The 26,147-nt window shown below is 37.0% G+C and overlaps 3 protein-coding genes across 5 annotated transcripts in view; 1 reads left to right on the top strand and 2 right to left on the bottom strand.

The window, feature by feature from the left end:
- The window catches only part of srpk3 (SRSF protein kinase 3), a 57,847-nt gene extending 54,431 nt beyond the window's left edge, over positions 1 to 3,416 (top strand). Inside the window, exons 15-16 of the mRNA XM_079826966.1 lie at positions 1,743 to 1,835; positions 2,916 to 3,416. Of these exons, the coding sequence (XP_079683092.1) occupies positions 1,743 to 1,835; positions 2,916 to 3,100 (278 nt within the window). The 3' untranslated portion in view covers positions 3,101 to 3,416. The remainder of the gene's footprint in view (positions 1 to 1,742; positions 1,836 to 2,915) is intronic.
- tsr2 (TSR2 ribosome maturation factor) lies at positions 3,336 to 12,024 on the bottom strand. The gene is made up of 5 exons (XM_079826967.1): positions 11,931 to 12,024; positions 11,513 to 11,603; positions 10,238 to 10,329; positions 9,996 to 10,151; positions 3,336 to 4,213 (listed from the first exon to the last, which is right to left on the bottom strand). The coding sequence occupies exons 1-5, from the start codon at positions 12,009 to 12,011 to the stop codon at positions 4,091 to 4,093; spliced, it is 543 nt and encodes a 180-aa protein (XP_079683093.1). The 5' UTR covers positions 12,012 to 12,024; the 3' UTR covers positions 3,336 to 4,090.
- Positions 12,025 to 17,933: 5,909 nt separating this feature from the next.
- The window catches only part of cdk16 (cyclin dependent kinase 16), a 65,802-nt gene continuing 57,588 nt past the window's right edge, over positions 17,934 to 26,147 (bottom strand). For 2 of the 3 annotated variants that reach the window (XM_079827350.1, XM_079827349.1), the window contains one exon: positions 17,934 to 19,299. In XM_079827350.1, coding sequence (XP_079683476.1) covers positions 19,262 to 19,299 — 38 coding nt within the window. In that variant the 3' untranslated portion in view covers positions 17,934 to 19,261. Of the gene's footprint in view, positions 19,300 to 21,918; positions 24,417 to 26,147 lie in introns of those variants that run through there. The other variant, XM_079827348.1, reaches the window with a different exon arrangement.

Here is a 26,147-nt window from a genome sequence, read left to right as displayed (position 1 = left end):
ATCAGTGACTGTAGGTCAGTAGTTTTGACCAGTATCTGGGATGAGTAGTACATTGCCTCTTAAAAGTATTAAATTATGCCTAGATGTTTTTTGCTTTGCCTTGCATTAATCTCAGAGCTGTTTGGCTTTGGTTCATGAGTATATACACTAACGTTCAAGATCAAATCATCACAGACCAAAACTGCATCACGGTGCCCACAAAAATATGACACAATGTTGCTAATAATCAGAAATGTTTGAGCTCAAATCATCATATTCGAATGATTTCTGAAGGATCATGTGACACTGAAGACTGGAGTAAATTCAGCTTTGATCACAGGAATAAATTACACTCTACTATATATTCAAATAGAAAACAGCTGTTTTAAATTGTAATAATATTTCACAATATTGCTGTTTTTACTGTATTTTTGATCAAATAAATGCAGCCTTGATGAGCATAAGAGACATATTTTAAAAACAAAATAATACAAAAATTCATAGACCACAATGTGTAAAAAATATAAAGAGAGAGACATGTATGTATAATTCATTTATAAGTGTTATTTTAGTGTCATTGAGATAGTTATATTTGTATTAATATTTTGAATTTGATTTGATTTTTATTATTATATTAAAGTTTTAGTTTTTTTTTGACATTTTTATTAGTTTAAAAAAACCTGTAGTGGACATTATATTTAAATTAATTTCTCTGACATCATACATGTCACATGTCTCAGTCTGGATGTCCAGTAAAGAGCACATTCAGGGCTTCACAGATACTAAAGGTTTGGAGGTTTAACCAGGACAACAACAACTTCTTGGTCTTTCAAAACGGCTGACATTAATGTTTAGCACTCTTATGGAAATATGATCATATTTTGAAATTATAATTTAAATCTGATTCATTTTCAAATTGTTTGTTATAAATGAACATCTCAGGAAAATGTTATGAGGTTTCTAATCAAAATATGACTTTCTGTTACAAAACAGGGCATTGATTCATACAGTCCAGATTTAAATCATGTTTATCAGGCATTCTGGAGACACAAGTGAATAGGGAAAGAAATTACATATCAATATTCCTATGAAATATTAGATATTATTATGAAAATGTTGTCAATTATTACACTTCTTTTTTCATTACATTGCACCAAGAACACATTAATATGCAAATTAGATGCAGTGTATAGATACATTGTATTGAATGGGAAAATCCAACTATGGTCATTTTACCCACATATTTCATAAAGTAAAATGCTATATCAACGCATTTCATTATATCTTTCATAACATAGTTCAGAATCATCTTTAAACAAAGGTAAAAAAAAACTCCTGAAACCTAAAAATTGATTAGTGAATTCAAAATAAATGCCATTGTTTTTGCCTATTCATGCAGTCGTTTTATTTTTTAAGCAACTCAGTGCTGGTGTCAACTACAGAGGACATAACATATGAATAAAATATCATTTTTTCCATTTGTCTCTTATGCTCTAAACAATGTAATGACATGAAAAAATACTAAATTAAAAAAAAGTTTTTTTTCTGGGTCCCAGGAGGATGTAGTTGTATTTTAAGTCAACTATAATAACCTTATATAAATAAATGTCAACCTTATATAATGTGAAAATATGATCCGTATATTCCCTATGGAAATAAGTATTCAATATCATCCACTAATATGCTATGCATCCCTAAAATACACACAATATTAGACATTGGTTTGTGTTTCTATCTGATGTTTGTGATGTGTTGTTTTCCAGATCACATAGCTCACGTCATTGAGCTGCTGGGTCCCGTTCCTCCACACTTCGCCCTCTCAGGCAGATACTCCAGAGAATACTTCAACCGGAGAGGTAACACACACTCATCTTCTGAATGTCCTTCCTTCAAAATGACTCTAAACACACGGGAGAATATCAGGGTGCTCCGGTTCAGCCACACACACAGAACATCACAGCTTCATTAATTTCAGAGCTTCATCTGAAAGGGTTTTCCACAGACATGTGATGAACGGTCAGGATATTATTAGCTCAGAACATCCTTACTGAAGATCAGGCCGTTAGCAAAGTTGCCTCCGCTTGCTTTCTAAAGCTCAGAGAACTGTGAAGGAGAGTTTATGACCATCCAGTGAATATTAGTTTCTGTTCCTCTCAATTCCGATTTCGTTTTAACTCCTACGGTGGCCGATTTAGTCCAAGATTAATATGGCTTCCAGCTCGACCTCGTCCACATTCGACACGGTGCCATCGAGTGTTAAAACGCGAAAGGCGAAGCTTGAATTTACGGGTATGTCCCTCTTTGGCTAATGTACTTTCAAGATGGAGGGGCAACATGGCGACCTGCATTCGAACCCCTCACCCGTATGTATTTTCAATGGCATATTATAAACTTACGAGAATACTTTATTACTTGAAAGAAGTAAATATACATTAATGAGCACATATATTTTTGAAAGAACTAAGTGATTTTAGCTAAGAATAAACGAAAAAAGTTACACAGTGTAGCTTTAAGAGTTTTAAACTGAGAGGCGGTACACTTTCTTACTAAGCTGAATATGTTGGGCGATATTCCAGTACGCCGATTGTGTTCGTCTGAAAGAAGGATGTCATACACACCTCGGATGACTTGAGGGAGAGGAAATCATGGGCTAATTTTCATTTCTGGGTGAACTATCCCTTTAAGACCAATTTAAAATAATTTCAAACAAGATATTTTAATAGACTGCATGTAGTGAATTATTTTGTTTGGTTTGACGTCTATTCAAAAGAAGAAAAACTTATTCTCAATGTATTCGTAATCTTTCAGCTCTACTTCAAAGTGCTGAACTACTTTTGCACTTTCACAGAAAACAGGCCACCTTGACATTTGCTTTTTGTGTGTCCTTGAAATAATGCTTTGACTGAGCGTGTGTGTGTGTGTGTGTGTGTGTGTAGGTGAGCTGCGGCACATCGCGAACCTGAAGCCGTGGGGACTGTTTGAGGTGCTATTGGAGAAGTACGAATGGCCACTGGATCAAGCGGCCCAGTTCAGCGACTTCCTGCTCACAATGCTCCAGTTCATCCCAGAGAACCGCGCCACAGCTTCAGAGTGTCTACAGCACCCCTGGATCAACTCATAACGCTCTCCGGTTCCCTATAAAACACACTCTTTCACTGCGTTTGTGCGGTTCTGACCGCCTGGTGCACACATCCACCTTTCAGAGTGTAAACTCACTTAAGGTAAAAACAAACTGGACATACCGTATCCTGAGCACAGACTTAGCTAGAACCTCAAACCTATGTTTTTTATATATATATATTATATTTAAAGAAGCTTTGATCTCTGAACATGATGGAGATATGTCTGCCGTCTCTCGAGTTTTCATTGTACGGTCGTTTAATTGTGTAGAAGGGTCACATATTTATGTTAAAATAGTGCCTTGACATGCCATCTGCAAAGAAAAAGAAGAAAAAAAAAGCCCCTCACCTTTTTATATTTGTCTGCGAATATGTGTGAGGAATGCTTGTTTGTGAACATACAGAAAACACTGTATGAATACTTGACTAAATCAATAAAGACTTGAGATCTTAAACCCTGTGTACTGAACAATAAAGCATTACTTAGAAACACGGACATGAGTCGTTTTTAAATCATCCTGATTTTGAAGCGTTTTATCTTCCATCGAGTACAAACTCATCAGAATGTGCATATAAAAATCTAATACTACATAGATGGAAAATCATGCTATGGTTGCAGTGATACTGCAGTGACAGAAGGGGGCGATAAAAGATCACATTAACCTACAAGTTCGAAATAAATAAGGCTATACACACAGCAAGTCAGAGTCGTGGCAAATAACTAGACCATAGAAATTTATATACATAATTGTATATGCACAAGAGCAGTCCAGTTACAAAGCATACGCACGTGAAAATCACCGGACTATAGTCATTATTATCATAACTAACCATTTATGAAAGAGGTCCAGTGAGGTAATCCATGCGTTTGGATCTGCGCAGGTGTTTAAACATCATTCAGACGCAACATATCATCGGTTTCAGGAGTAGAAGAGGCCCTTAAAATGTCTTTTAAATTAAGAAATTCATCAGTCCTAATACTTTAAGTCCAGTTACTTCTTTCTTCGCACGACCGTCCAGCCATCGTCCTGTTCCTCATGACCTGTGACCTGCGGCTCCTTCACTGCTGCGCCATTGACTGATGGTCCCGCCGCACCTCCATCACAATCCATAGCCTGAGAGAAACAAACAACCAGTGAGGTTATTACAACTGCATGAAGTAAACCAGTTCAACCCAAGCGCTCTTTGGTGATGTGGATGATTACTAGAGCCCGACCGATAAAGATTTTTAAGGCCGATACCGATACAACTATTTGGTGATTTAAAAATCTGATATATCAGCCGATATGTATTAAAAAAATAAATTAGTTATTTGTAGTTCTTCATGATCCCTCAGCCTCTCTAAAACATGATAATGCAGTTTAAAAATAAACTTGTTTGTTTTATTGTCACAACAGAACAGATGAACATAAAAATATATTAAAGTTCTGATAAATAAAATTTATAAAAATACAAAATTAAGATATGAAACAAAGTTGTTTGGACAAAAACAGAACAAAAAAATCAAAGTTACCAGTATTAATAGAGGTGGTAAGCTTCATAAATATAACTGAGCAAGACTGGAAAAAAATATTCAGTTAATTTCTGATAAATAACAACAACAGCAAAATATGAAATATATACAGTATAAATATGAGCTACCTTATAATTACAATGTCAACTTGCTTATCCCTTTACATGCACTCTTTTAATTCTATCCATCAAACAAACCATTTTCAATCATCATTTGCTGCCTGCCTTCTGAAAATCTACTTCTGATGATGCAATAAATCCATCATGTTAATGCGGCGTCTGAACGAAGTCAGCAACGCGCTTTCATTCACTCTTCACGAGCCTAACTTACCATTTACAATGCAGGGACTGCTACTACAAATATACTAGTTATAAATACAGTAATCATTACTTTGTTTAGGCAGAATAAGTTTGTTGTGATTTCCAAGGCGCATTAATGTTAGCCAGGGCCGGCCCGTGGCATAGGCGGAATAGGCAATCTTGCCTAGGGCACCAAATTGGTCAGGGCCGGCCCTGATGTTAGCGGTCTCCCACTGATAGCCATGGAATTAGCTAGCTTTGTGGTTAGCGTCTATGATAAGTCATAATTTAGAAATGGTATAAATATTTTATACTTTATCAAAATAACGGGCAGGGGAGAGATGATACGTCTCATGCTGTCAAACTGTCACGCTATTAAAGAAATACATCTTATTCAGTCACTTTGTTAAACTGACAGTCAGTCAGATAAGTTATACTGTAACAACCTAATGTAAGCCGATTCTGTTTCACTCTTGGCTTACATGTAACAGCAAAACTGGACTTGGCAGTCACCAATTTTGTCATGCTTATTTGAGTTAAGAGAACTGATTGGGATGTTCTTTTCAATGTTGTTCAAGCAATGAATGTCTAGTTGCCAGAGATGTATAGTAACGAAGTAGAACTACTTCACTACTGTACTTAAGTACTAAAAGGCAGTATCTGTACTTTATTAGAGTATTATTTTTTTCTCCTACTTCCACTTTTACTTCAGTACATATTTTCGATGAGTTTAATACTTTTACTCCGATATTTTTTTTATGTGCTGCATCGTTACTCGTTACAATTATAAAAATGTTACGAATCATTCCATTCCAAACCCACATTACCGCGCATGAGAGAGAGCGCGAGAGTGCGAGAGAGAGAGAGAGCGCGAGAGACAGAGCGCGCGAGAGAGAGAGAGAGAGACAGAGCGCGAGAGACAGAGCGCGCGAGAGAGCCCCGCGAGCGCGCATTCACTGTCTTTAAAACAACACGAGCGTCTTGCGCTCAAATTGCTCTATTTGTTTACATAGTTAATGTGCACTGTGAAGTAACATATACAAACAATGAACAGCTGTATTTTTATTAACTAAGATTAACAAAGATTAATAAATACAGTAACAAATGTATTGATCATGGTTAGTTCATGTTAGTTATTAGTCTAATACATTAACTAATGTAATGTTAACAAATCAAACCATATTGTAAAGTGTTACAAACAAATAATTTGGTTTATTTTAATTTTTTATTTATTCCGGAGGTGCATGCCCCCGGACCCCCCAACGAGCGGCTTGGTAACAACCTCCGGCACGTAACAGCACCGCTGCTGGAAAAAATTCTAGGGGAAACACTGCTCTCCTCCCATACATTTTGTGTCTGAAAGGGAAACTCCTACAGATTCATATGCAATAAGATCCGCCGCAGAAATAACCCTGTCCTCGCCTTCTCAGCGCTAAATTAAAAAAACACTGCGTGTCTTTAGTAAATCCTGACTGTAGTTTTTTAATGCCAAAAGAGGGTTTGCACTGAAGCAAGGTGAGGTAAATCTGGCTCAACGTTTCTGTAGAACTTGTTTGAAATATGGATTACCAAAACTAATTAATTTACTTTACATTAGTGATTTATCATAGATGATAACCACCATTATGTTCAAAGTGTGTGCACGCAGTGTGTGTGTGTGTGTGTGTGTAAGGGATAGATTTGCTATTTGAGAACAGAGCAGGATAAAGTACAAGGGAGAGGAAACATTGACGTCAGACTGACCAGAGATGCTTCAGAAGAAGAGAGACAGATGGCATCAACTCCTCATGGCTGTCATACTTCATCACACCTTATGATGACAGACACTATCACAAACATTATGGATTCAATTACATAAGTAGTGTATTTCCTAATGTGGCCTCGTTACTGTAATTGAGAAACGAGGGAGATTTGAATCGTGTATCTTGGATTGTTTGCTGTTGAATGAACTGATTGTTTAAAGTGTTAAACTGAAAGAAGATCATACGGTTGTGCTTCAGTGATTAAACCAAATGTGCTCGTTACACTATAATCTTGTGTGTCTGAACCAATGTGGACTGAAAATATGTGCTACTGAATGAAAGCATGAGATAGATCAGGTTTTAAAAGGACGACTAGCTGTGATAAAAGTGTGACCAGTTTGGATTGTTATACGAAGAGTTTTGAAAATGTACACCTTACTTGTGAAAATAGTACCAGAGCTAATTTAAAAAAAACATTCACACAGATTATCAGTCTATCTATAGATACACATATACACTGTGGGGCCAAAAAAACCTGTTAGGATTTAAATAGGCAAATGCTTATTAAGTATTATGTGATTATTAACGTTACTGTAGTGAAGCAGAGCAGGACGAGTGTTGTGGAGCTGAGGAACCGCTGGAACGATTGTTAATAAGATGAACACAACACACGCCTCGCGAGCAGCGGGACTTTTATTATGCCACAGTCGCCACTTCCTCTCCTCCGCTCATGAGTGTGAGGTAACGCAGCTCTGTTGATCATATTACACACATCTGAGTGTGTTGATGATGGGATGGCGTTACTCTGTGTGTTCTCTCAGCGGCTGCTATGACACTTGTTCACACTGCAGTGAGAGGAAAGCGTTTCTGCAGAATAAAACCGGAAACCGAGGGGAACGCAGATATGATGTCATCGACAGGCCACGCCCTCACACGTCCCAGTTAAAATAGCAGTTTCCTCACGATTTATAAATAGTTGGAAACATTTGGGATATTGTAAGTACTCAACTGAACACAATTAGAGATGCTCCGATCAGCATTTTTGGGGCCGATCACCGATCACAGAATGGCAGGGGAATGGGAATCTTTTATCTATAATCTTGCAGAGTTTGCACCATTTGTAGAAATGAAACTAACTCTAAATGAACTGAGTCAAGATCTTGTGTTCCAAGTGTTTATTGTAGAAAATGAGATAACTTAAGACTACTGTAGGCCATCTTTCCCAAATAAATGTATATAATAAATGTATATGATTATCTCACCTAAATATTTGATCATGCAGTGCATTTTTGTTTTTAAAAACTACTTTTCAGGTAGGTCTAACATTAGTATTGAGGTAAGAAATACTAAAGACATTTAATAAGAAATCAAATGTAAATTTATATTGGTCTTCCCTGAATAAATTAGATTAATCCTTACACTTAAGGTTGCAAAAGTTAGTCATTCAAGAGCAGTGAGTGTCATAAAGGTTCATCAAACAACACAAGACAAAGAGAAACTCAGAGACAGCAGCAGTTTATTCGACAGCTGTCACTTTAAGAGCGGATACGGTTGCACAAACGTTCACTCGCGAGTCACGACGGGGTTTACGTGCACACTCGTCAAGACGGTCATTTAGTACATACATTTGTGTGTATCTGACTATTTCAGCGCAATTTGTACTCGCAAGCTTTTTGTGAGATGGCCTGTGTGTGTGTGTGTGTGTGTGTGTGTGTCTCTCCAGACCGTGCGCGCGAGTGCTGAGCGGTTTGAACACTGGCAAGACTTAAAAATAAATGCAAATGATAAACTTTAGTGACGATGCGACACTGCCTTGATTGTGCAAGTGGCAAATCCTGTGTCAACTGTGCAGCTGGATTTTAGTGCACATGCGATGATGTGAAGCCATTTGACCATTTTGAAAGGGAGAGAGAGCGCGCGCACGCGCAGATTCACGCCCGCTGTTTGTGAATTTATGTCCCACAGAACGTTTTCAAATGACTGCGTAAGTTATTTAATATAGAAATATGAATTGTACCTCACCTTCAGCATTATAATTATTTTACCCGCGCTGGAAAGAGAATGAGACGGTGTCGCTGCATATCATGCCCTCGCTCTCACGCGATCAGTTCATGAGATCGGCCTTTTTGGAGACCGCCGATCAATCATCCCAAAGCGATTATCGACCGATCGGGATCGGTTGCCGATCAATCGGAGCACCCCTAGACACAATATATAACACTGGCCTAGTGGTTTTTGGATATTTTACTGGAAAAATGTTACATAGCATGTTACAATGTTACTTGGTAAGGCGCGTCAAGTGTGGTTTATTTGAATAGCGCATTTCACACACACACACACACACACACACACACACACACGCGCTTAGTTTCGTTTTCTCTGGCAGTGAATAATCAAAGATTGCCTAAATGTCTTGACCCTGTGGAAGATAAAATTCGCTCTTCAGACCTTTTACAACAAGTGTTGCTTTGCAACATCAGTAGAACATATGAAGATGAAGATATTCGAGAAGGTCTATCCAGCTTGTGTCCCGCATTCCTATCAAAGCGCATAGCGGTATATGAAGCATCTTTGGGGGAAATAGTATGAATCAAATATTTTTCTAACTAATTAATTTTCTTATATTCTTGAGGTGACCATTATTTACTGAAAATCGTTTAAATGTTTTATAGGCTGTGATGTTTCACTGACGGAAGTGCTTAAATAAACACGCATGCTTATGGATGTTTCAGCCTCAAATAATTTCAAAATGTAGGCTATATATATCTGGCATAGACTACAGTATTTAAAATAGCATATATGCATTAGTTACATTCTCAATTTAATTTACAGAGGAATCCCTGCGAAATGTTTAGTTTAACTAATACTATAGAAGAGGATTTGTGTGTGTCGCACTCACAACAGACTCGCAACGGGGGCGTGGCATCACGATGGTGGCGCTCCATCGTGATGTCGGTATGATATCGTCCATCGGCACATATACATATATATATATAAGTATAAGTTTTTAAAAGAAGCCATTTTCGGCTTCAGTTTTGGTTTTCGGCCAAGTGCATCCTAAATTTTCGGTTTTGGTATCGACCCAGAATTTTAATTTCGGTGCATCACTAGCGTTTCCACTGAAGTCTCACATTAGACACGCCCCTTGAAACAGAGCATTCAAGCCAGAGGGCTAATAATATCAGTATAAAATGCTTTTTATTTCTAAATTATGACATTTTTTGATGTAAAAACCATACTAACAATATAAGTTCACCTCAGGAAACATTATAAAATAATAAAAAAAACCACGCCATGGGACCTTTAAGCAATTGCCTATTTAAATCCGGACAGTATGCCGTACCTCTTCCTCCTCCTCCTCATCATCAGGTGTTTTGGCAGGCGTGGCCTTCGCCCTCCCAGCGCTCTTCTTCAGACTCAGCTGGTTGATCTGCTCTCTGACCTCCGTCAGTTTTCCCTGCTGACACTGCTGGAACATCACACACACCGTCTGTGCCACCTGAACAAGAGACCACAGGAGTTTCACTAACACGCAGAAACACACACACACACTTACCATCTGATGTGATTCTGATCTACTCAAACCTGAGGCAAGCTGCCATCGTCCACCACAGTGTCGAACTCATTGTTCATCAGCTCTGAGGTGAAATCCTCCACTTCCTCCTGCTGAAGGTCATCTGTGAGATGAGGCACAAACACGGATTGCTAGTGATATCAGATCATCTCCTATAATAGGGAGACCATATTTTGATGACCGAAAACCAGGACACTCGGCCCGGCAATGAGATACTCAAATGATACTCAAAGTTTTTAATTTCAATACATTTAAAGTATATATGGATAGAAAAGTGTGATATCCTCCTGGGACCCACAAATAGACTTTTGTCCACTGTAGTGGACGTTATATTTTAGGTAATTTCTCTGACATCATCCATGTCACATGTCTCAGTCTGGATGTCCAGTAAAGAGCACATTCAGGGCTTCACAGATACTAAAGGTTTGGAGGTTTAACCAGGACAACAACTTCTTCTTGGTCTTTCAAAACGGCTGACATTAATGTTTAGCACTCTTATGGAAATATGATCATATTTTGAAATTATAATTTAAATCTGATTAATTTTCAAATTGTTTGTTATAAATCAACATCTCAGGAAAATGTTATGGGGTTTCTAATCAAAATATGACTTTCTGTTACAAAACAGGGCATTGATTCATACAGTCCAGATTTAAATCATGTTTATCAGGCATTCTGGAGACACAAGTGAATAGGGAAAGAAATTACATATCAATATTCCTATGAAATATTAGATATTATTATGAAAATGTTGCCAATTATTACACTTCTTTTTTCATTACATTGCACCAAGAACACGTTAATATGCAAATTAGATGCAGTGAATAGATACATTGTATTGAATGGGAAAATCCAAGTATGGTCATTTTACCCACATATTTCATAAAGTAAAATGGTATATCAACGCATTTCATTATATCTTTCATAACATAGTTCAGAATCATCTTTAAACAAAGTGTGTTTTAAAAACCTAAAAATTGATTAGTGAATTAAAAATAAATGCCATTGTTTTTGCCTATTCATGCAATTTCATGTCATTTTATTTTTTAAGCAACTCAGTGCTGGCGTCAACTACAGAGGACATAACATATGAATAAAATATAATTTTTTCCCATTTGTCTCTTATGCTCTAAACAATGCAATGACATGAAAAAATACTAAATTCAAAACACTTTTTTTCTGGGTCCCAGGAGGATATCATGGCCAGGACAGGTCTTGAAAACAGGAGGTGTGGTCCTCCTATAGGTCCTATACAGTGTTAGTGGGAATCATGTGTCAGCTCTGACCGTTGTCGTTGAAATACTGGAGCAGGGCGTCCACCATCCACTCCGCTTTCTGCTGACTATACGCTCCACCGAAACCATTATCGACCGCGATCTGAGAGAAAACACCGAGCTCGTTAAATCCTTCATCCATTACTTCTATAAATCAGATGCAGCCGCTCCCGAGATGAAGACCAACCCCTGAGCACGCATTATCACAACTCCTGTGCATAGACACGATATCGTGACAAGAACACCTAACTTAAAAGCTACATACACATATGTTTATTGTATATTAACTTGTTGTTTACACATTGCAGCGCTAATATGCTAACTTGTTAGCAGTCAGATTTATGATTGTTAAAATGAAGATTGCCTATTCATATGACAATATTCTACGAGTAATGTATTTTTCGGAATGTAACGTTATGGATTTACTAACTTGCAGCACCGGCCACGTTTCCAGAACAGCCCGAACTCCCTCACTGAACAATTCACGTGTGGAAGATGTGAGCGGCGCCATCTTGAAAATCAACAGACCTGAAGAGTCGATCACAGATTTCCGTGGCTGACGGCGAAGATTCACTAGGTAAATTAATCAATCATAGAAACCGCTTCACTAGTAACTTGATGTTCAGTGAAAATTGCCTCTATGCATTAAAACCCCTTGTTATAACTGAAAGCCTATCTATCTATCTCTGTCTGTGCATATCCATCCATCCTCTATTTATCTATCTATCTATCTATCTATCTATCTATCTATCTATCTATCTATCTATCTATCTATCTATCTATCTATCTATCTATCTATCTATCTATCTATTGTCTGTCTATCTCTCTGTCTGTCTATCTCTCTGTCTATCCATCCATCTATCTATCTCTCTGTCTGTCTGTCTGTCTGTCTGTCTGTCTGTCTATCTCTCTATCTGTCTGTCTGTCTGTCTGTCTATCTGTCTATCTCTCTCTGTCTGTCTGTCTATCTATGTATGTATGTATGTCTGTCTGAGCAAATCCATCCATCCATCCATCTATCATCTATCCATCTATCTATCTATCTATCTATCTATCTATCTATCTATCTATCTATCTATCTATCTATCTATCTATCTATCTATCTATCTATCTATCTATCTCTGTCTGTCTGTCTGTCTGTCTGTCTGTCTGTCTGTCTGTCTGTCTGTCTGTCTATCTATGTATGTATGTATGTCTGTCTGAGCATATATATCCATCCATCCGTCCGTCCGTCCGTCCGTCCGTCCGTCCGTCTATCTATCTATCTATCTATCTATCTATCTATCTATCTATCTATCTATCTATCTATCTATCTATCTCTGTATCTCTGTCTGTCTATCTATCTATCTATCTATCTGTCTGTCTGTCTATCTATCTATCTATCTATCTATCTGTCTGTCTGTCTGTCTGTCTATCTATCTATCTATCTTCTATCTATCTTCTATCTATCTTCTGTCTGTCTGTCTGTCTGTCTGTCTGTCTGTCTGTCTGTCTGTCTGTCTGTCTGTCTGTCTGTCTGTCTGTCTATCTATCTATCTGTCTGTCTCTCTGTATGTCTGTCTGTCTGTCTGTCTCTCTCTCTATCTCTCTCTGTCTCATACTACATTTGAAATGTTTGTGGTCAGTACATTTTTTTAAATAAATTAATAATTTTTATTCAACATGGGTGCATTAAATTGTTCAAATGTGACAATAAAGACACTTTTGACACACTTGATATATATAGTCATTACATTTTTTTTATTTTTAGGCCATTAGAAAATCTTGTATATACCCCTAAAAGACAAAAACAGACCAACAGAAGACATAAATAATAGGACCTGGTGCAAATTTTTATTCAGAAATGTACATACCTTTATTGAATTGTATATCTTGGATACAATAAATGAACAGAATTATAACATGTTTAAAGATGAGTCTGGGAATACTGGGGTTATAAGTATGAGGGTTTTATTATATCAGTAATTCTCTGGCTCAGTAAGAAACACAAAGCAGGGTGTCAGCATTATAACATTCCTCGGAAAAATTAAACACCAACCCATGCAAGGCTTCGGATAACTTTGGCATTGACCAATAGCAAAAGCTGAAAAGCAGTCCACAAATCAAGCCGCTGTATAATACATGACGAGGCGCATATTTACTTCTCAGAAATCTTGAAATGATAAAGAACTGCATTGATTTATGTCACGGAGCACGGATCAAATCTGAAATTTGCATTTTTGAATATATGGCTGATAAGAACATCACAAAAATATCGTCAATGCACAACATAGGGACATTATATGGATTTTAAATAATAATAAATTTAATTTTTAAGCTTCATTCTGGGGTTCAACTGTGGGCCATGTATGTTATCATAAATATATGATTTCCTTCAAGGATAACACTTTTTATATGTTTAAATATGGTCATATTGATGGGTAATTTTTCATATTGGGATCAATTTGGTGCCGTTTCTCTTGGTTATTTGATTTACTGGTTAACTTTAATATGAAAGGCACATTTAAAAGTTGCAAGTTTGCATAAACATACATTTTGTAAAGTGCCTGAACAAATCAAAACTCATGCATACTAATATTAAGCCATCTTTAGTTGGGGAATATGAATATGTGTCCCAACTATGAGTGATTTACATACAAGCTGAGATTTTATAGTTAGTTTGTTGGGTTTTCTGGCTATTTTTGGACAAATGTCTTGTCAAGTTATTGTTGTGGCTGATCTGATTGTGTGTGGATTTCGGTTTAAGTTTATATTGGGAATTATTTTCAATCTGTAACGAACATACAAACAATCTATTAATTAGTGCTGTCAAATTGATTAACCGCATCGGACATAAATGTTTGTGTGTGTGTGTGTGTGTGTGTGTGTACATGGGTCAATGACATGACTTTTTTGTTTTCATTATTTTCCTAAAAAGATATCAAATTGATCTACAATATTTCCTGTATACGAAACACTTCTAATATTTTCAAAATTCAATTGAGTTGTGGTGTTAGAAAGACCAAAAATGTCGACCGTCCGAACGTACAAGCAGAAAACGGTAAATTTTCTCAGTAAAATTCTTCATCAATCAAATAGTTTGGCATGATTTTACGTTAAATTCCTTATAAATGAGGGGAAATAGTGTATCAGTCCTATTTCAAAACTATTATATTAAAAAACTTTTGTCCGAAACATTTACTTCTCCAAATGTCAGGGAGAGCGACCGACATAAAAATGCCATTTTATGCGATGTTAAAACCATGTGACAGCTTATGACATCACACAGAAGACCCCAGAGGACCCCTTTAATGCAGTAACAATGTTAGTCACCCTCCCATAAATATTACATAATTTGACATTTTTGAGTAATGATGAGGTTGATTCAACTTATCATGTCAGGCGGTATGACCCCTGGAAAACTTTGCAAATGTGTTATTATAAAAATGTGTATTTGATAAAAAAAAATGTACACTCTAAAAAATGCTGGGTTAAAAACAACCCAAGTTGGGTTGAAAATGGACTAACCCAGCAATTGGGTCGTTTTAACCCAGCGGTTGGGTTAAAAACGACCCAATTTTTAGCATTTTTCAGAGTGTATGTATAACCTTGAGCTTATGGTCAGACATTTGTATAGGTGTCCAAGTTAATGCCTGTTAGATTTGAATTGAGTTTGAAATGTCAGGTGGTGCGACCAGCAAATTTACATTTAAAACTATCAATTCCCACTGCAATTGCAAAATAAAGTAAGAAATATAACTGTAAACCGTTATATAATGTATATAAATCAAAAACAAAACATAACTCCTTATGGAAAATCGGGTGTTTGAACACGTAGAAAAGTGTCCGTTTATATGAATTGGACTAAAAGGGCAACACACAGAAAAGGAATGTGATTTGCATTTTAGACAATTCATATGCATATTATTTTAAATGAACATATGATCGCACCACCTGACATTTTCTGGGTGGAAAAAATCAGAAATCTTGATTAATAGTGAATTAATGCTGTCTTAAAAGCTGTAAAACCGATATGAATCAACACCATACAGTTTTTGGACATAAAAATGCATTTTAAAACTTATTTTTTATCTTAAAAACCTTATTTGTCATTGACCCATATACTTATATATATATATATATATATTCACGAACTGTTATACAAGATGTGATTAATCGAGTTGACAGCACTAATCTGAACATTACATTTAAACGAGCTACAAAAAGTAAAACATTGGGACATTGATTATATCGCCAGCAAAAATGATTGACATTTGTTCTGCTCCACCTGAATGTTTTACAGCTTGTTTGTGCCAATGTTCTGCATCCACTTCCTGCTTTAAAACTGACAGACAAATGATCATTCATACAAGCAACATGAAGAAACAGTCAGCCATTGTTGTGCATTGGTTTTAACAACTTCTGAACCACAGATTCTTGGGTGAAAAGATTGACTATTGCAATTAAGAACTAAAAAAAAAAAAAAAAAACAGGAAAAGGGATTTTCAACATTGCATCAAACAATTATTAGTGGTTAACAAGACTCAAACAAACTGACCACTCATATATGCATACTTATTTACTGTCAATCAGAAAATATACTATGGCTATCTGAGAGGATTTCCTGCGTTAGATCTCCATGAGATGTGAAATGTACATTAGCAGTGAGTATTGCTTGATGTGTTTGTTTCAACTGCGTTTAGCATATTTATATAACAGCAGACCTCATTGCTCCCTTCTTGCCTTCACACATGGACAAACGCCAACTGGAGAAGAGCAGTCAAATGGCTGAAAGTCCTCCAACTTTGGGCTCTTTTAGTTGCAAAAGAAGAAAAAGCTAAAGCAAATAATACTGTACTGATCAATTATCAAGTTTTGTTTAGCATAAAATGCCTGTTCAAAAAGGTTGAGTTGTACAAAAGAAACATACTGAAAACCGTATGAAGTCCTTATTGGCTCAATGTATAAAAGCATTTCACCTGCAATCATATCAAAACCTCACTTATTAGATTCCTCATAAAATGGGCAATAAAACAGCCTTTGTTTTCGCATGACAATTTCTGGCATCGTTTGCTTTTTATATATTTGACTGCATGCAATGCTTACCGAAATTCAGTATCAAATTCTTTTCAAATCAAGGGTTTTGGTATTTTTAAAAACAAATTATTGCGTAAAATGAGCAATTATTGCGCAGTAATGAACAGCTGGCTCCACCGAAGCCCTTTCACCGTGAAAGCTTTACGTTAGACGAGCCGTCCTCGTGAACTAACACACATCCAAACCAAATATCTACAACCGCACGAGTCTCCTATGGACATCTGGTTACTTACTACATCTTATTAAAAAAAAAAAAGGGAGAGAGAGAGAACAATGTCATCGATGATAAGTAGAACAAAAATGATATTCTTCTTTGCTTTAGAAATGATACATTATTAGGAGGATCTTCTCATTGCACTCTCCACACCTCAGATCTGCAAAAAAAACATTCTAAGGCTATTTACAAAGTACCACAGTCTTCAACTTTACAACACTGCCATGCAAGACTGCGTTCCCCTCGCTCTCTCACACACACACACACACACACACACACATATGCAGGTCACAGGTCATCTCCAACAGGGACGAAGGGAAGTCACAATCTATCACCAGACCAAACGTTTTGGGATTGCTTAAATTAGTTTTTTTAAAAATGATATATTTACTCAAATATCCTCACTAATATGAAGTCTTGAACGCCTCTGCATTCGCCTCTAATGGGGTGAATCTTTTAACAACAACAAAAAAATCCAGTGTCATTTCACCCGGAAATAAAATGAGAAATCATATTTTACATTAAAAAAAATAAAGCTTCTTTTTTAGGAACTTTTTGTCTTTTCCATGGTGACATTATTTTAGATATTTAATATCATTATTATTTGATAATTAAGCATATTTTCACCCTAATTACTGTAATGCGCCTAGAAGTTTTAGTCGTTCTCCTAATACAGTAAATTAAGCCGTATTACAGAGAGAAAAAAAATATATATATATATACACAAACACATACACGTGTGTGTGTATATATGCATGTATATATGTGTGTGTGTGTGTGTGTGTGTGTGTGTGTGTGTGTGTGTGTAGTATATATATATATATATATATATATATTATATATATATATATATACACACACACTACATACAATGTATGTATATATATATATGTATATATATACACACACATACACATATATACATATATATATATACACATACACATATATACATATATATATATATACATACACACACACACACACACACCTACTACATACATATATATTTATACATATATAAAAAATACAATGTATTAAATACAGAATATAAAAATGTTAAATAATATTTTAACATAAGAATAGGAATAAGAATTTGGGGATTAATTGCCAATGAAAATAATGTCACAATGCAAAACAAAGAACAATTAATAGTCCTAAAAATAGGCTTTATTTTCTTTCAAATCAAAGTATTATTTCTCTCTTTTAATTTTGGTGTAAAATATCATCCTGGATTTTTTTTCCCTCCAGAGATTCACCCAATAAAATCACATTTGTGGGACTGCATAAAATCGCAGGCATTGTGCAGAGACGCCCTGATTCGTTCATGCCAGGGGACGGTAGCATTTTAAGTTTGCGGTGTGTTACGCGACACCAATGCGCTCCAAAACCTGCGGAGTATGAACAACCGGGGCGAGATGCGTAACATTATCCACCGCACTCAGCTGTTCTGCAGAGTGACAGAAACCTGAGCCGGTTCTCCGCATGCGCCCGGGCATCCCATTATGAGTTCTCATCGCCCTGACTGAACCGGCGTAGAACTGAGAGACAGCCCGAAGAGCTGCGGGAATGGAAGAATTATCAACATGGCTTGAGCTAGGTATCCGCAGGAAATGCGCCGAGGCTTTCCTTAATGCAACACAAACATTATTAGTTTTGTCCTTGACACAGTGTCGCTGATCGAGGGTTCACTTGAACATGATGATGGAAGTGGAAGCTCAATTTAAGTCAAACCAAGAGGGAAAGAAAGACGGCATGGGGGTCTTTGGTGAAACCGTATTCTAGATTATCAAACTGTATTGCATGGCAAAAAAAAACATGTAAACAACAACTTAAAAGTGAAATGATTATGCAAACAAAAGCAAACAGGAAATGTACTTATGAATACAAATAAGATTAGGGCTGATGATGATCGGAGAACCGTTGTGTTGGCATAGTACTAAATGTTCATCTTTGGATGGGAGGGCTGATGACACTAATGAAGAGGATTATTATTATTCTGGAAGACTAGAAAGACTTGGCTTCTTCTATTAACAGCATTCATGATACGTTTCCTTCATAACCTGGCCTTCCTTTTACATTACAATTGAGAAGTATTGCAAATAAAACAGGTTGATTTGTTTCAGTCAAAGGATGAAGTCTATGCACTCAAGCAGGTCATCCGATAACATTCTGCGTCTGATTGGTTGATTACAGCGGCTGGATTGACGCAACGACGTCGAGAAGGTACAGCAAACAGGAAGAACATGTTGGTAATGTGCACAGGGAAGGGGGAGTGCGTCCTCATTGGAAACAAAACAAGTACACAAATCAACATCCTCGGCCTTTCCATGTAAACGACTACTACAGTGACCCCCTTCTAAACACATAATGCCACAGGACTAGCGAATGATTCGGACGGAGAAATGAAAAACATATCCCTTCATCTTCACGACGTCCTCTGTGTATATCGTCCGTCGTCCCACGAGCCCTCAGAAGAGCAGACTCTGCCGCTGAGATATGCTGTTGACTGGAGAGAAAGAAGAAGAGGAGGACGTTTAGGCTACATAGACAGCGTTCAGTGGCCAAATGGTGCATGCAACACGGAGCAGGATAAAACCAAACGCGCTCGAAAGGACCGTCAGAGGGTATAAAGGGTCACAAGAAGGGGAAAGAGAGAAAAGCAGCGCTTGCTTCCTTTAGAGAACTGGGCATGAGAGTAGGCGAGCTTACCAAACCCAAACACATGTCAACGTGCACCCAAACACACAGCCACCCACACATGCTCAGTTTAAAGCTCTGGAGAAGCCTGGGCTGTTTTCTTGTTTGGTGAGGAAAGAGTATTCACACTTTCTACATTATGCTGTCGCTGCGAAAGTGAAAGACATTCAAACTCATGTCCAACACGCATTAGTCTGATGTCAAGACCAGCCAAATTAAAGGGTTAGTTCACCCAAAAATGAAAATTCTGTCATTAATTACTTACCCTCATGTCGTTCGACACCCGTCAGACCTCCGTTCATCTTCAGAACAGAAATGAAGATATTTTAGTCCTCCATTGACACAATGCACGGTTCACTCGCAAGACCCTTAAAAGGCACTAAAGACGTCGTTACAAAGTCCATCTCACTACAGTGGCTCTACAATAACTTTATGAATCGGCGACAATAGTTTTTGTGCGCAAAAAAACCCTAAATAACGACTTACATAGTGATGACGATTTCAAAACAAAGCATCATGAAGCTTCGAAGCGTTATGAATCAGTGAGTCGAATCAGCAGTTTGAATCGCCAAATTTCATCAGTTTGGCGGTTTGACACGCGATCCGAATCATGATTCGACTCACTGATTCATAACGCTTCGAAGCTTCATGATGCCGTGTTTTGAAATCGTCATCACTATGCAAGTCGTTATTTAGGGTTTTTTTGCGCACAAAAACTATTGTCGCCGCTTCATAAAGTTATTGTAGAACCACTGTAGTGAGATGGACTTTGTAACGACGTCTTTAGTGCCTTTTAAGGGTCTTGAGAGTGTAAAGTGCATTGAGCCAATGGAGGACTTTCAGAGCCATCAGATTTACACTAAAATATCTTCATTTGTGTTCTGAAGATGAACGGAGGTCTTAAGGGTGTCGAATGACATGAGGGTAAGTAATTAAAGACAGAATTTTCATTTTTGGGTGAACTAACCCTTTAAATTACCCATATCACTTTATTTTTACTGTTTGTAAATGTTGTAGAGACGAGAGTCCGTTTTTAGAGTCTTATGAAAGAGAGAATAAACTCTCGTATAATGCACTGCGAATGCTATAATCTAATTAGCATATGTTTTTAAATGCATTTCCTAATATTATCACACTAGCCTCTGAGACTAACCACAACCTTGCTTGCCGACTTCTCTGATATCCTGCTTAAGGATTGTGGGCACTGGGTAGAGTAGTAGTTTACTGTAAGTTGGGTAATAAAAATTTAAAAATGTATGGCTTCTGCTTAAATGATTGAGTATTTAAACGAACTGTTGAATAATCTATTCTGATTGGTTGATCAAATCAATTTGTTTATTCATTTATTTGGTAAGCAGCCATTTAATAAGCAGGATAACACCAAAATGGCCATTATCACAAATTAAACCATACTTGAGCTCATGGTAAGTCTGTACAATACCATTCAAAAGTTTGTGTTCAAGATTTCCATTTAAAGGATTAGTTCACTTCAAAATGAAAACGTCCTGATATTTTACTCCCATCTCATCCAAGATGTTCATGTATTTTTCTTCAGTCAAAAAGAAATTAGGTTTTTTGAGGAAAACATTCCAGGATTTTTCTCCAAATCATAGACTTCAATGGCAACCAAAATGTTGAAGGTCCAAATCAATGCCGTTTCAAAGGAAGGGCTTCAGAGGCTCTGCACGATCCCAGATGAGGAATAGGGTCTTGCCTAGCCATCGGTCATTTAAATAAAAAAATTTAAAAATGCTTTTTAACCTAAATTGCTCATCTTGCGCTGCTCTGCGGCTCGCCACGGATTACGCAATCACGTCATAAAGGTCACGCTAGACATAGGCAGAAGTACCACCCCGAGCGAACGAGCGAGGACAAATACAAACGCCCTTTACCAAAAAACACTCAATCTTCAACTTCAAAATCGTCCGACATCGTTGTTTAACCTTTTTTTTGTTGCTAAAGGGTGTTTGTATTTGTCCTCGCTCGTTCGCTCGGGGTGGTACTTCTGCCTATGTCTAGCGTGACCTTTACGACGTGATTGCGTAATCCGTGGCGAGCCCCAGAGCAGCGCAAAGATGAGCAATTTAGGTTAAAAAGTATATATATTTAAGATTTAAATGGCCGATGGCTAGATAAGACCCTATTCCTCGTCTGGGATCGTGCAGAGCCTCTGAAGCCCTTCCTTTGAAACTGCATTGATTTGGACCTTCAACATTTTGGTTGCCATTGAAGTCTATGATGTGGAGAAAAATCCTGGAATGTTTTCCTCAAAAAACTTAATGCCTTTTCGACTGAAGAAAGAAAGACATGAACAACTTGGATGAGATGGGGTGAGTAAAATATCAGGACATTTTCATTTTGAAGTGAACCAATCCTTTAATATATATATATATATATATATAATTGTTTTTTTTTGTTTGTTTTTTTTAAAAGGAGTCTACCAATATTGCATTTATTTGACCAAATATACATAAAATAGTAATATTGTGATATATTATTGCAATTTGAAAAAATAGTTTCCTATCTGAATATATTTTAAAATATAATTTATTCCGGTGATCAAAGCTGAATTTTCAGCATCATTACTCCAGTCTTCAGTGTCACATGATCCTTCAGAAATCATTGTAATATGTGACCCTGGACCACAGAACCAGTTATGCGTCGCACGGGTATATTTGTGGCAATAGCCAACAATACATTGTGTGGGTCAAAAGGATCCATTTTTCTTTTATGCCAAAAATCATTAGGATATTAAGTAAAGATTATGTTCCATGTAGATATTTTATAAAATTGCTACCGCGAATATATCAAAATGTTATTATTAGTAGTAATATGCCTTGCTAAGGACTTAATTTGGACAACTGTAAAGGCGATTTTCTCAATATTTAGCTTTTTTTTTGCACCCTCAGATTCCAGATTTTCAGATCTCGGCATATCCTAACAAACCATACATCAATGGGAAGCTTATTAAGCTTTCATATGATGCTTAAATCTCAATTTCAAAAAAACATTTCTTATTATCAATGTTAAAAACAGTTGTGCTGCTTTTATATATATAATTTTTCAGGATTCTTTGATGAATAGAAAGTTCAAAAGAACAGCCTTTATCTGAAATGGAAATCTTTAGTAACATTATAAATGTCTTTACTGTCACAACATCAGCCTTTCTTCAATGATTTTCACACTGGAACCTTATGCTCATGGATATTCATATTTAGATCCGAATTTGTATAAAATCCGTATAAACGTTGAATAATTAAGCTCTAGCCTGACAGCTTCATCAATTCGTGAACTGAATATATGAGGTATGAGTGGAGGATGAGTTTTTTTTTCCATTAATTAAATATCACAGGAGAGCCGGTCTGTGAACATAGAGATTTAATGAGGATGAATGTCTCGTTAAATGTTTCTCAACGGAATTAGGCATAACCTCATCACATAAATTGCCAATGTTTTTAGATGAAAACCTTCTGGTGTCGGTTTGTTTTTCATTCAACAATCAATGGGAAAATCCCTCATTTTTCAAAAGGTTTATCCATTTGCTGAAAACCAACACGGCAACCCTGGTTTTGACATGCACATCAAGCAGATTGCCAAAATGGACAAGTCAGTGCACATTTGACATGTGATGGGCTTATCATAGCATACACAGAGAAGGAAAAAGATGACAGATGAGACGGGTTGATTTCAGCAAATATGACCAACTGTGAGGATGTAGTTAGTATGGGATCTTCGCTCAACAAAATAACACCTGATCTGCTGGTGTAACATATTGCCTAAATTTCAAGCCTACCTTGTACTCCGTTCAGAGAAAAAAAAATAATTTTGAAATATCTGAGGAGTGATTTAGGGCCCTTTCACACCTACCTTGTTTGGTCCGGATTTTCTGACTTTTCAGTTTGGTCCGAATCAAAATTACAGGTGTGAAACCTCCCCTGACCACAGTCCAGACCAAACAGACGAAATTTGGTCAGACGAAAAGAGGGAGTCTCAGTCCGGATCAAACTGAACAAAGGTTCGGTTCGTTTCTAGTGTGAAAGCATTTTCTGTATGGTTCGTACTTTCAGACCATTTACAGGAAGTTCCTGTTTATGTTTAATTATAATGTTATTTTTAAATTTCATCTCGGCTATATTGATTATAAAAAGTGAAAAGATGCGCAATACGTCAGAAGACAGAATGTCAGAAACGATTGTGACCACTTCATTAAGTTTTGTTTTGTAGAAAGCCTTTCTTTAAAGTGAATTTCATTTTGTATAAACTGTATCTTAATTTGAATCAATGTTTCATCAGCCAATTGCCTGGATTTAATAAATAAGAAGCAAATGGGCTATAGCAGACAATAATCGTGACATGGAGGTGCCAGAGCGATCACTTGCATTGCTCTTAAACATGTCTCATAAATAAACCCAAACTTGGGCTACTTGCCTCACAGACATGAGAAATGTGTATAGAAAGCTTGACATGTCCACTTTTAAAAGAAATAGTCAAGCAATGCGCACTGTTCACTATTGGCAACGATATGCGTCCGTTCATTCACTCTTGTCAAAGACGCTGACATCAGACGCACGCAAGTTTACAGTCCAATCATTGTCCAGATGCCGCCCACATAGATGACGAGTGGACGCAAGTGTGTCATGTAAAGTTATTTAGTGCGCTCGCATAATTGCAATGTGAAACCAAACCAAAACTAACCAAATGTTTAAAATATATCAAAACGTGAACTTTGGTTCGGACCCTGGTGCAGACTCTCAAATGTTATTATGTAATTCTTGTAGGGTACAATTGGACAGTACAGATGTACACATGATCAGGAAACTCAAGGGAAGAAATGTGGTTTTGTTGTTTGTGTCCTCCTGCTATGAGAGGAGGACGACAAATATGTACCTAAGGTATGCCGGAACCTTAGACATCTTTGCAAAAGCTCTGGAGCGCAGTGAAGTTAAAGAAAACCACACACACACACATCAAAAGCACATACAAATAGGCAGGGGAAGAGAAAAGAGAGAGAGAGAGCGTGGGAAAGACAGAGCAGAAAACAAAGTTAGCACCAAAAGAGCTGCATAATACATGGAGATTAACAAGGACTTACTCCTGAGAATGTATGAAGCATCGTTGTCAACATAAATGTGCCTTAATGAGTCTACATGAGAAATAAACTTAGAAATGTTGATGGAGAATAAAGAAAGAAGACGGATGTTAAGAACACAGAAAGAGATATTAAGATCCGTTTTGGGCCATCACAAGTATAACGCTATTTGTGATTGGATCACCTGACATGAATCTTAATACTAGGTGTAAACCTTGACCTAAATGAGGCAGTCAGAGATGATGGATACAGTAAGAAAAGGAGGAAGATTGAGGGGTATGAAGAGAGAGAGAGAGAGAGAGAGAAAGGGTGAGCAAACCAGCATCTCTGACTAGAGCAGGAGGAGGAGGAAACTATTAGGATAGAGAAGATGTGCAATGCGAGAAGTATTAAAGAGCACAGAAAATGAGCTGTGTCATGATGAGCTACAGAGTTCATCATTCACAGGATGAATATGAATAAATTCAGGAGGATTATGACTGAGATAATGGTGTGGGATTAGTGTGCTCAGCCAAGTCACATTAATCATAGGTTCTGCCTCATAAGAACCGTGTGATGTATAGCAAAGCACACAAAAATATAGCAAGAACTGATTATTTGTATCTGATTAGCTGGCATTGTGCAATTTCAAGAATCAAGGTACACAGGTTTACACTACTAGCCAAACATTTATACACATTAAAAGAGATTATCATCTCTTAAAACTCATCTTTGATAATCACAATGACTGACATAAAAAAAGTTTCCTGTGAAAATTATTTCTTCATGCCTTAAAGCTACACTGTGTAACTTTTTTAGTTTATTCTTAGCTAAAAACACTTAGTTCTTTCAAAAATATATGTGCTCATTAATGTATATTTACTTCTTTCAAGTAATAAAGTATTCTCGTAAGTTTATAATATGTCATTGAAAATACATACGGGTGAGGGGTTCGAATGCGGGTCGCCATGTTGCCCCTCCATCTTGAAAGTACATTAGCCAAAGAGGGACATACCCGTAAATTCAAGCTTTGCCTTTCGCGTTTTAACACTCGATGGCACCGTGTCGAATGTGGACGAGGTTGAACTGGAAGCCATATTAATCTTGGACTAAATCGGCCACCGTAGGAGTTAAAACAAAATCGGAATTGAGAGGAACAGAAACTAATATTCACTGGATGGTCGTATACCTTTTCACCACTAGATGGGGGAAAATATCACAGTGTAGCTTTAAAATAGCTTGACTGTAACTCTACACCCTTGCTTCATTTAGTATTTGTGGATCTATGAATATGCAAATTAGTCCCCGCCTCCAAACTATTACATGAGATCTGACGACCTGATCCACTTGTTCAACTGTAGTAAACGCTACACAATGGCAAGTGGAAATATTGGTTTAGTTCAGCCATATATGTTTGAACCAGAAGCTGATTCAGAAGTAGAAGAGAAAGAGTGAATTATATAAGCACCCTCAAACCAAAGCAAGAGCAGCCTCATTTGATACTGGAATATCATCATATTGACGAAACAGATTTGCTAAACGCTCCGGTGCTTATTTGTGTTTGCGCTCAGAGGTCCGTTCTTCGTACG

Source organism: Gobio gobio, assembly GCF_949357685.1.
Source record: "Gobio gobio genome assembly, chromosome: 10".
Classification (NCBI taxonomy): Eukaryota; Metazoa; Chordata; class Actinopteri; order Cypriniformes; family Gobionidae; genus Gobio; species Gobio gobio.
Note: the sequence above shows the minus strand (reverse complement) of the source record. Positions and strands in the feature narration are given on the sequence as shown.